General features: G+C 35.9%; 3 protein-coding genes across 5 annotated transcripts; 1 reads left to right on the top strand and 2 right to left on the bottom strand.

Annotated features, from left to right (window-relative positions):
* Positions 1-268: 268 nt before the first annotated feature.
* On the bottom strand, positions 269-1098 carry LOC131001438 (uncharacterized). Its single transcript, XM_057927837.1, has 2 exons — positions 955-1098; positions 269-881 (listed from the first exon to the last, which is right to left on the bottom strand). Exons 1-2 carry the CDS (start codon positions 1075-1077, stop codon positions 465-467), a joined length of 540 nt encoding a protein of 179 aa, XP_057783820.1. The 5' UTR covers positions 1078-1098; the 3' UTR covers positions 269-464.
* A 157-nt stretch (positions 1099-1255) lies between these two features.
* On the top strand, positions 1256-7607 carry LOC131001422 (general transcription and DNA repair factor IIH subunit TFB2). Of its 3 annotated transcripts, none has more exons than XM_057927813.1 (16): positions 1256-1398; positions 1693-1991; positions 2767-2934; positions 3075-3143; positions 3225-3318; positions 3566-3666; positions 3745-3793; positions 3870-3929; positions 4060-4128; positions 4365-4448; positions 4526-4609; positions 4796-4881; positions 5091-5181; positions 6034-6114; positions 7114-7188; positions 7263-7607. In XM_057927813.1, exons 2-16 carry the CDS (start codon positions 1879-1881, stop codon positions 7398-7400), a joined length of 1362 nt encoding a protein of 453 aa, XP_057783796.1. In that variant the 5' UTR covers positions 1256-1398; positions 1693-1878; the 3' UTR covers positions 7401-7607. The 3 variants fall into 3 exon arrangements, with proteins under 3 accessions (XP_057783796.1, XP_057783798.1, XP_057783797.1); XM_057927815.1 differs by having other exon boundaries at positions 1280-1398; positions 1770-1991; XM_057927814.1 differs by lacking the exon at positions 1256-1398 and having other exon boundaries at positions 1670-1991.
* On the bottom strand, positions 7437-11831 carry LOC131001425 (uncharacterized). Its single transcript, XM_057927818.1, has 8 exons — positions 11363-11831; positions 10219-10742; positions 10038-10110; positions 8581-8658; positions 8435-8498; positions 8201-8288; positions 8031-8115; positions 7437-7685 (listed from the first exon to the last, which is right to left on the bottom strand). Exons 1-8 carry the CDS (start codon positions 11513-11515, stop codon positions 7602-7604), a joined length of 1149 nt encoding a protein of 382 aa, XP_057783801.1. The 5' UTR covers positions 11516-11831; the 3' UTR covers positions 7437-7601.
* Positions 11832-11854: the final 23 nt, after the last annotated feature.

The raw sequence follows: 11854 nt of genomic DNA, 5'->3' as shown, positions 1-11854 counted from the left end.
TGCTTGTTCATCATATATTCAAACTATTTCATCACAGGAGATGTTCTTAACATGTTTATAGAAACACATTTTATTAAACATTAGTTAGGTGATGTTCAACCCAGGCACGTCATCCAATAACTTCAAACTTAGTGGCCTGAATTTGATGTCATCCTTGACAATAACAGCAGCTAACTGTAGCAAGTTGAGTAATCAACCCAAAAAATAAACAAGAAAAGAAAATGGATGCTCTCATCAAAACATTCTCGCAAAAACTATCACCAAAAGATTTGAGACAACTGAAAATTATTTCATGAACCCTATTACATATCAAAACAGAATCCAGGAGTTCATATTCGTCAGAAATGAAGGAAACAAAAGCGGAAAAATCGATCAGCAAGATTCTAAAACCCCATAGAAAAATTCCGCCAAACAATAGAAGAAAGAAGCCCATATACTAAACCTTCTAGATCTATGAAACGCCATTACCTCCTCCCAAAAGAGGTCATGCTGCTCCAGGGAAACTTTGCCTGAGCTCCAGCGGCCGCCTTCTGATCGACGCTCTTACCCCGCCGCCCAAACGTACGCCCCTCCGGCGTCTTATACCTGCGTTTATCCCCCGCAGAATCGAGCCAGTGAGACTTCTTCACAGCTTCCGGGTCTTCGACAATAGTCGATTTCGACTGCTTCATCTTACTCTTCCTCGCCTCCTCGACCGCCGGAATTGGGAAAAGCTCCGGATTAATCGACAACGGGCTCCGAAGCGTGACGTAAGCCTTCTTGTAATCGGGCCTCGCGATCACTGTCCCGCCGTATTTCTTCTTCTTCCCCTCCATGTTTAGCGTCTGTACTTTCTCCACCTGGAACCCGTACAACGATTCCAGAACCCTCTTTATCTCGATCTGCAAAAAATTTACAGAAATATCAGAAAACAGAAACGATTTTCCCGCGTTGTGTAGGGTTCGAATTCGATACCTTGGAAGCGGAGGGGATTGTCTTGAGCGCGATTTCGGTAATGTTGGAAAAAGATGAGGGCATGAGGAGCTTGATTGGAAGATTCGCGAAGTTTACAACTCTTTTTCCAAGTCTGCTTCCCATTTTTTTTCAGTTGAGAGGATTTTTCAGCAGAGAAGCTTTAGGTCTTTCAGCAATGGTGGATTTCTGCTTCGCGAGAGTGGAAAGTTGGGCTTAGGCTTTGTTTTCAATTGGGCCTCTAATATTTCTTTTGAAGTAAATTGGGCCTCTATACTAACAATGCGAAGCTTGTAAAAGTATAAAAATATTATGGCAACAATAAAAGAAAAAACTTATACTATAAAACCTACACCTCCGTCTCTGCCAACTCCACCGCCCACCCCATCGGCCGCGCCACCATCTCCGCCTCCGTCCGCTGCCATCTCTAATTTCTCAAGCTCTCAGGTGCTTCCGTCTCTCCTCTCAATTTCTTTTACAAATTACATGAATTGTTTTTCACCTACTAACCTCCAATTCTTACTTATCAGTAGAGGTTGAGTTTTGACTGGTGTAATATATGTGAAATTTGTTTCCTAAAAGTAAAGTGATAACTTTCTAATCCGAAATGGCACGGATGTTTGAATGGTAAATATCTTGCTCAATGGGGTTAATTTTGATTCTTGATGAATCTTTTATCAAAATAGAATGTTATGCACCAGTGTTTAAGCTTGAGCGGTTGGTTTTGTGGAAATCGTTCAGCTTTTGCTTCAAAAACTACACGAATTGGACATCGACGGTGATAGTCGGTAACAGTCATTGTTGGATTCATTTTGAAGAAGTAGAGAAATCATTGAAGAAAGTTGAGGCAACAAGATCCGGCAAGAAAATCTCCCCAGCTATCTATATATACATATATATCAGGGAGAATTGCATTGATCAGACAACATGCCGCAAGTGAGGATTGTGGCTAGAAACTTTATGGATATGGTGGCATCCTTGCCTGCGGTGAAACTTGACAAGCTATATGAAAATTCGTTCATATGTGAAGCCATCTTGAGGTTGTGTTCTATGCGCAATATCTCCTTGAGTAATATGTTCTGTTTCGTATGTGTTAAATCTTCAACCAAATTGTTGTTTAGCTTTCATACAAACTAGAATTGTTTGCGCTATTCAAATATCTTTGATCAATGACAATAGTGAAGTTGATATTGTCTAATGTTTTTAAAAGAGAGTAGAGCATGGGAGTAAGAGAGGGAGGATGCAAATCTTAGATTTGATTGAACCTTCAAACATTTAAATTTTCAATCCTTTTGAAACTGTACTAACCTTAAAAAAGAATCGAAGCTTGTTTTTTAATTCAAATCCTGTTTGAAAATTTCTAATCATTCGAATTTTCAAATACTATTTCCCATGTGGCATGTCTCTCACCTTTGGTCTAAGCCTTGTTGTTCCATGAGATCCCAAATTTGTTTCTATCATTGGTCGTGTCACATGCATGTCCAACTTGTACAATTTTTTTCCGAATAATTTGTAACTGCTTTGGTTAATGTAGTCTTTTATGTTTGGGCTCATTGATTAACATTTTAGGTCTTGTAAATACTCCTTGTAAATAATAATGCCAACAGATGTAAAAAAAAAGTTCATGAGTTATCTCACAAACTATTATACAACATTAGAAGTTTTTGTTCTATAAGATTCAGTATTATTGTGGTGGGGTGCAACATTGTGTAGCACGTAAAAAAAGATTTGTTGTGACTAGCTCTATTCATTAATTTTCAATTTCTTATGCAGAATTTCACAATTGATATTGATTTTTCCTAATTTTTCACTCAGATCTTTGCCTCCACTAGCAAAAAAGTATGTGCTGCAGCTGCTGTACATAGATGGACCAGTATCAGCGAAGTGGCTGGAAGAATGGGTTCTTGCTGATGGTGCCTCGAAGCACAAAGTAGCTATAGACAGGTTGATTCAGCTGAGGGTCCTGACTGAAACTGTTGAACGGTAGTATACAAATATTTGTCATTGCTATTTTCAATTTTATACTTCACTACCATGACTTCAGATCAAATGTATTTAGCTTTGCTTTGATCATCCTTGAGCATATTTGGATTTTCCTTTTTTTTTTCCCGATCCTGTGGCAGGAAGAAAGAAGCTACTTACCTATTTAATCCACCATTTCAACGGAATCTCCAGAAGCACATACTGCATGGGTAATTTTAAGATTCAAACAAACTGCCTTTGTTTTTTGCTTATAAAATTTTTGATTCAAATAGACTCTTTTGGATCCACAGTGGAGTTTCACCTAGGGAACCGATGCCGTTAAACGTCACTGTGAGGCTTCCTAGCGCAGAGGAATTAGATGCCTATGCTGTCGAACAGTGGGAGGTGTGGGTTTTTGCTTATGTCTTGACAGTTGTCTCTGTTGTCATGCACTAATGCTCAGTGGATTATGTGGTAACTTACTGCTAAATTATCATAACCTCATAGATGGCATTCGTTCTTTTTATTTATATGTTACTCGAAAGCTTTGTTGAGTGCATTGCATGGGAAGACGATCCCATTTACAATATTTTGCATTCTATGTCAATCTGTTGGCCACTCATCTTATGACTTACATGATTGTGAAAACCAGTTGTTTTTGCTGCACCTCATAAACTCTGCTGAAGTGGAAAGGTCGATGAACATAAGCTCCTCGATGATGAAAGTGTTCCAGCGTGGTCTTCTCAGTCAAAAGTACCCAATACTCACTTTTTGTCCTTACAGTCTTTATCTTTGCGTCATATTATTTGAAACATTAGCATTGGCTTTCAGAGACGATAGAGAACCTCCAAAATTGACGGAGAGTGGCTTCCAGTTTCTGGTACGTGCTTAATAGCATTAACTCATGTGGGATTACTTGGTGAAGATATACTATATGTGACAAATGCATGTACCAGCTGATGGACACGAATGCACAGCTTTGGTACATAATTAGAGAATATATAACTAACTGCGAGGTATGTTTATGTTCAAGCTATCATTATATCATGTTATCATAATTTCGGACCCACACAATTCCCACAACTTTTGTTATAGTTTCAGCAGTTTTCCCGATAAAATTTGTTTGGATGTTATTATTTTTTACAGGAGCAAGGTGTGGATACAGCCGACCTTATATCATTCTTGTTGGAGCTCAGCTTTCATGTTATGGGCAAGGTATTAGGTTGGGATTGTTTGTGCTGAATTTCGTAATAATACTAATGGTATGAACAATAGTACTTCAACAAAACCTATATATGTCAGATAGTAGTTTACCTTTATCACTTTAAAATTTTAAGGATTCTGTAAGGTATATATTCGAGAGCAATCAGTTGATCGTCCAATTCCTGACACCAGAAAGTAAATGATTTAGAGATGCATGAGGTTCTGAATAAATCTTTTCTTTTTTGTAGGCCTATAACTTAAACACTTTGTCAGATATACAGAGAACCATAGTAAAGGATCTTGTCGATTTGGGATTGGTAAAGCTCCAGCAGGTTGTACCGTCTGCTTATTTTGCTGGTTTTTGTCAGAATTTAGCCTGGACTGACCTTCCGTAATTCATCTGGTGCAGGGCAGGAAGGAGAGTTGGTTTATTCCTACTAAATTAGCTACCAATCTCTCCATTAGCTTAGCAGATACAGCAACCAGAAAACAGGTGTGTTTTTATGGATATGTTCTCTGGGACAATCGACCATCTTTGAATTCAGAAGATATCATTATCTGATTTTCTATATATATTCATTTTTTATTTTCATCTAGTGATACAAATCAAATCTTACTTTACAATGCTGAAGTTCGCTGTTACATTTTCCTTTCCCTTGTTCTTTTTTACTTTTATCAGGGCTTTGTTGTCGTGGAAACGAACTTTCGGCTGTATGCATACTCAACATCCAAATTGCATTGCGAGATCTTGCGCTTGTTTGCAAGGTATGCCATCCACTTGTAATTCTTTCATACTTAGTGCTCGTCTTCAACTTGATTTTCTAAAAACGAATTCCGTTTCTTTTTATATATTGTCGCGTAGGATATTTTTTGAAATAACAAAATATCCTTGATTTATGCTCAAACCAGTCCTTGCAAAATGCTGTGTTTTCTTCACTTTCAATGTGATAGTAATCTTACGCTGCAATTTACAGGGTCGAATACCAGCTACCTAACCTTATTGTTGGTGCGATTAACAAAGAGAGCTTGTATAAAGCATTTTTAAATGGCATTACTGCAGAGCAGGCAAGCATCACCTTCTTCTAATATGCTTATCTAATCGTACAATGCAAGCTCTTGTCTCGTTTCTTTCCTATATATTATCATTGTGAGTTCTCATGTTTAGATATGTAGATATATATCTTACCTGCTTATGGCTTATGCTTGTCAGTTGAAATGGTTCAGAAAACAGGTTGATCCCAGAAATTCTTCAATAATTTTATACACCAATACTATAGGAAAGATAATAGGCCATGTATGTATTCTCAATAAGCATCTAAGAAACTTGAGTGAAAAACCTAAGGGGGTGTTTGGCTGAGCTTATAAGCTCCTTAAAACAACTTATAAAATGTTTAGGAGTTTTAAGCTCTAGAAAAGTGTTTGCAAAATAAGCTCCTAACCAACTTATAAGCTTTAAAAATAAGTTTCAACAGCATAAATTCTCCAAAATATAAGTTTCTCTCAACTCATTTTTTCATGATCTTATAAGCAACAATCATTTTATAAAAATAACTGTACCATGGTTTGTTATTTCTATTATATACCCTTTCAAATTCATTTCTCTTCAATTTTCTCTTCCTAATTCACAATTCTCCCTCTAATTATAAGCTCAATTATTCAAATACTTTGACAGCATATATGCTTTTGAGATATTACATCTTATAAGTTCTTGAAACATCTTATAAGCTCTTTGAGATAAGCTTAGCCAAATCAGTTTCTTCTTGAGTGTAATTGTTTCCCGTACCAGTTAGAACATGAATTATGTAAGAGAGAGTCTAAAATGAAATCATTTTTGTTAGTAATCCTCGATGAATATTGTGTACCTTTTTTAGAGAAATCTACCATTTTTGTGTCTCATTTGGTACATGGCAAATGCAGATAGTGTCCTTTCTTCAACAAAATGCTCATCCTCGAGTCGCGGAGAAGATACCTACTGTACCCGAAAACGTCACCGACCAGGTATTTGATTTTCTACCTTGTTCCTAGAGATGTTAATCGGGTCAACCCTAACGGATGGTTGGGCTTATTTGATTACATGTCATTCAAATTTTAATTTTCTCTAGGTTAGAAATTCTTAACCCTAACCCTAATCTTTTGTGTTTCGAGCTTACTCGTTGAGCCACTCATGCTTAGAAATTTATATAAAAAATAATTAATATATTTATCTTAATAATTTTATAATTGTAACAAAATAATACCCACATTAAATGAGTATTATTTGAACATCAACTTACATAATAATTAATTGATAACACTTAAAGAGTAAGGATATGTATGTTTTGTCTAAATGATTATCATTTTTTAACTTTTATATGTAAACGTTTTATTTTAAGCATTAGAAGTTTTGAATATTGGATCCAAATTTATTCCTCAAATATCTGGGGGAAAAAATGGTAGTATCTCTTTTTTACTTACTTTTAGGGTGTATTTACTTTGGTTGTAAAATTTTCATTGAAAAATGATGGATGATAAGAAAACATAAGAAAAATATTATCTTTTTCTCATTTTTTTTATCATATTTTTACTAGAGATGAAAAGATTAAAAAATATTGGAAAATATTTTCACACTCGTACTCTAGGATAGTATTATCCAATATTGGAGAAAAAATGAGTGAAATGGAACTGCCGGAGAAAATATTCTACTATGCTCAGTGAAAATTTTTCATCATAGTAAGCATGTGAAAATAGTGAAAAATGAGTGAATATATTATCTCTCATTTTCAATCAAAGTAAATGTATCCATAAAAGTATTAATGAAATTAGAAAATCAAATAATAGATGATGCCAACTTATTTTTGGTTCGGTCGTATTAGCTTGCGGGTTATTCGAGTTGTAATTTATTAAGGCAAGAATTTTCAATCCTAATATGATGCGATTATGGATTTATTCGGGTTAACCTAGAATTTTGGAACTAGATTTGACATCATCATCTATTTATTGATATTTTGTTCGAAGCAGATTAGGTTATGGGAAGCAGATTTGAATAGAGTGGAGATGACGGCTGCACATCTTTATGATGAATTCCCATCAAGGGTATGTAGTTTTGTGCCACATTCTCTTTTCTTCTCTTCTCTTCTTTTCTCCTACATTTGAGCTTGCTCTTCCAGGACGTCTTCGAAGCCGCCTGTGACTTTGCCCGGGAGTACGGGGGCTTGCTGTGGGAGAACTCGAAGAAGATGCGCCTTGTCGTCAAGGCAGAAATCTTCACGCAGATGAAAGAATTCCTTCGTAGGCAGAAGCAATAACACCCTCTCATGATTCCTTGGATTTCTATTTCAGTCTTTGCAGAAAATAACAGTTTCATTTAACAACTCACACTAGTGCTGAAACGAACGTGTATTCTATACAACCAATGTAACATGCAGCATTGTACAACAAAAAAGGATGTAAGAATCCATATATACAGCAGCATTGTGTGTGAACCAAAAAAGAGAAATCCCATTGATCTACCAGTGGCAAATCCCAGGCGTCTCTGTTCGCGATAAAGCGATCATCTCCTCGTATTTCGAAGCATAAACAAAACCCCATAGCTACACAAACCAAAAGCATATCAAGATTTTACGTTTTTCTTTCGATAAATATTAGTACTACTTTCTAACGAAAAAATATGTCTTGCACCTTAGATAATGACAGAGTAGCACCTAATAAATTGACTTTGTTTTCAAATATAAGACACGCCGAACCTATTTTTCGATACTGAAATTGGCAACTAGGATCTGCAATTCGGTACTGAAAAAGTTGGCTTGTCCTAGCTTTGAAAACAAAGACTATTTATTGGCTGTGAATCTATCATTATCAGAAGTATGGAACATTTCTGAAAATAATGAGCATATATACTTTCAGCTACAAAGTGGTATTTATAAGTTTCTTAATACCTCGACTTCCTTGATATCGAACTCATCGGAGCGTGCCAAACAAGGATTGTCATAGGTTTCTGAGGATGAACTTGATCCACTCAATCTAAGGAGAGAGGAAGGTAAAATCAAGAGATGATTTATAAGAGCATATTGTGTAACAAAATAGTTCACCAAATGGAAAAACTTACAGATCTCCATCCAAATAAAGTGCAAAATGGCCACCTCCACCCATGGCCAAATAATTCGTAGAACACAAAGTAAAATAGCGATTCTTTCCTGTTATACATTTTTAAGAATCAAGTCAACAAGAAAGGAACTGATATTATTATGCAATATTGAAACTATAGATACAAATAGAGAACCAAGAAAAACATCAAGTTCGTCACTCGCCACTAGCAAGAAAACACAGCAAGTATTGATACCTGTAGGACGAAAAATTAGAGGAAGTCCAGATATATTTGTGAAGACAAAGGAGTCAATTGTCCCCTGTAACAAACTCAGCATTATTCCAGTCGAGTAAAAGATCATTATTCCAGCTTGAAGAACAAAGCTACAGATCCAGCATTACCTGGTACCTCTTATTTGTTGGTCTCAAAGGTGCTTCAACCAAACCACCAAATGTTGCACCTTTGCGATCCCCGACAACCTAAAGATGAAAATAGCAAGTATAAGATGCACATAAACTCCATACAGTAGAAAAACGTCATCAAATGCAGACAAAACCGCAAAAGGTTGTTTGGTAACAAATAGGCACTAAGTTATTAAGATGCGCACACAGCTGAAAGAGGTTAGGTTAGATTTTCAGATATCAAGTAACAACTCAACAGGGCTGTTCTTTACCTCATTACAACAAAAGTTTCGATTAGGCACTCGTTCATGCACAAACGCCAACAAAAGGTGAAAATGATCAACACCCAATCATTTCATATCTAAAGCAGTAATAAACTTCAAGAATATGGCAAGTCATTCGTAAAGATTTTAGAGAGTCGATGGATATTAAGAAAATGTGAGTATTAAACCATCGTCCAGCAGTGTTTTTGAGCCATACAGAATGACCTGAAGCGGTTAAGCAAAGACTACTTTTGTTAAGGCACAACATTGTAGACTGTTTCTAACAAAACCCATTAGAAAAAGTTACAATTCTATTATGTTGGTTAACCCACATTTCTGTATAAAATAAGATAACTTTTGAAAGAGTTCAAATTCAGAATCAATTAAAGGGCATGACTACTAACGGAAATTTTAAATAGATATATTCCATTCAGTTACTTGAATCAAGATCAGGCAGCTGATCTCCTTAAATTGTGAATTCCAGAGGATATGAAAAAGATGTGAATCTGGTAAAATTCTATAAATAGTTAAATCACTTTTAAGTCATGATTACCATAGCAGTTACTTGTACCGTCGGACATGCACTAGAGGGCTCTAATATTTAGAATAAATATTTTAATGGACTCTTTATGACGTGGGACATATCAAAGATGAATATTGGACCACATTGTCCAATAAAAAAAATGAAAGGAAAAAGGGAAAATATTCATAAATAGCCCACGATTTCTTTCCTCAGTAGTTTGGGATTTCTCTCATAGTTAGTTTGGGTAACTTTCCTAATATGATTAGGGTTGTTATAAGCTTTTATTTCTTATATATAGACTATTTCAGGCCTTCCTTTTCATAGTTGTTGGCCATATCTTTGAGTTATCAATGAATTCTCTCAAGTTTTGCAGAATTTGTGTTTCTTCGTGAAAATTGCTGCATCTTCCATCACCCTATCTTGTGTTACTTTAGACAATAGTAGTTTACTGGATGAGTCTATATTACGGTGCGTGAAAAATGAAGAAGCTATTTCTAAAGCAAGTTAAAGCTATGTTGAGAATATTGCTAATAAACTAAGGAGCAGAGGATTATTAATTCATGGAAAATTAGAATTCTAACTCGCAGCATAGAGTTTTCATGGCCAAAGGTAAGTACAAGCAACATGAAAATGACAAATAACAATAAAGCACGATTATAGGAAATGACTACCAGCAGACTAAGGCCAGGCCAAATCGTACTTCTTCTGTATAGCGTTGAAAGTGAAATCCCATGCCTCCAAGTGCTGAAAGATAAGCAATAGAGTAATTGAACAATTGAAAAGACCTTTCAGTTGAAACTAATACACACACACTACACATGTAACATAATAAGTTCGATGAAGATCCTCAACCTGTATAATAGCATCCATTTTCGTCCCTGGACAATCACGGGTAGAGAAGCATAAAGAACACTCCTAGTCTTTTCAGACAGAAGCAATGATGGTTCAGAAATCTCAGGAAGATTTAGATCTTCTGAAGGTTGTGACTCGTTCAAAATTTTCAGGGCTATTCCATCATCCTTGGAATCACCTCCATCACCAACTGCCATATCCGAACTCCCTTTCGAGGATTGACTTCTATAACCACCTATTCTAGCAGCTTGATATAATGCTTTTCCAAGGGATTGTTTACCTCTTGAAAACAAACTTTTTTTCTTGACATTCTCTTTCGTAGTCATTGGTTCAGATGACGGAGTAAAGTCATCCTCACGAGAACTACTTTTCCTATCAAGGTTAGAATTACTCGGAGTCTGAGGTTCCGAGGGTGCTAGAAATGAATAGAGAAATGCAGTAAATGAAGATGTGTCGGGACCATCAACAGAGTCCTTCGAAACCTCCTCTGTGATCTGTTTGTTTTCAGAGTTATTCAAATCATCCTATCAAAATCAAAAGCCCAACAAAGATCAATATAAAAAAAATGAAGAGGGAAAACAGAGGGGATCGTGCTGCTACAAGCAACTGTAATAGACATCATACATCCCCTCTCGACTTGTACATAGTTCTATAGCTTAGTTTCAACCTCAATCACAACACAGATTGATTGCTCTCTTGTTAGAAAAACTTATGTATTAAACAAGAAAACAACTTTGAAATTCTATCTCCTGTATCATGAACATACTGCAGCAGCTGCAGACAGCTTTTACAATCCTAATACATTATACAAACAAATGATAATATACATCCAATTCCAATCACACTAATTACAAGTAGCTCTACCAAAGAAAAATTAAAACAAACAAAGCATGAAATGCACATCAAATTAGCTCCTCTAACAGACAACCAATTAGGCAATAAAAAACACTAACCATCAACTACAAGAACCATAAAAGGATTAATTAATTATGATCAAGCAGCAATTACTGCCGATTGGGTCATTACGAATTAGGCCAGAAAAGGAACCCAAACAACCAATCACCAAAACCCTATCCAAAAACACCTCAAACTAAATTGCAAACCAAAAAAAAGGATAAAAAAAAATAGAAGAAGAATAATTTACATGAGGAGATGATTGCGGAGGTGGTCTGGATGGTTTATCGGAGATTGGGTTGAGCAAACCGGTGGTTAGATCAGATACCAAGTGGGCTGCTTTACTCCTGAACGACTTTGATGGCTGCTTTTGTTGGTCGTCTTGCTTCTGCTTTCTCCCCATTGAATTTTTAAATTTTCACTGATGATGATATTGATGATGATAAGATTTCCACTATCTATGCGGCATAAGGTGCTGCTGCTGCATGCAATCAAATTTAATCACCAGCCTCGAAATTTGGAGAAGCCAGAATATGCTGTTTCTTTTTCTTAGAGATGATGATGGTGGGTGAGGAATTGGAAATTGGAGTATTATATTCTACCTTCTAAATTACTTCTTTTTTTATAAAATTATTTAATAAAAAAGAAATGGAAATCTGTAATACCTTTTCCTATTAATAATTGGTAATATGAAATCACCAATCTCAAAGGACAAAGATGATAGAATATACTCCTCCAACCA

Source organism: Salvia miltiorrhiza, chromosome 8, assembly GCF_028751815.1.
Source record: "Salvia miltiorrhiza cultivar Shanhuang (shh) chromosome 8, IMPLAD_Smil_shh, whole genome shotgun sequence".
NCBI lineage: Eukaryota > Viridiplantae > Streptophyta > Magnoliopsida > Lamiales > Lamiaceae > Salvia > Salvia miltiorrhiza.
This window is presented reverse-complemented; position numbering and strand designations above follow the sequence as displayed.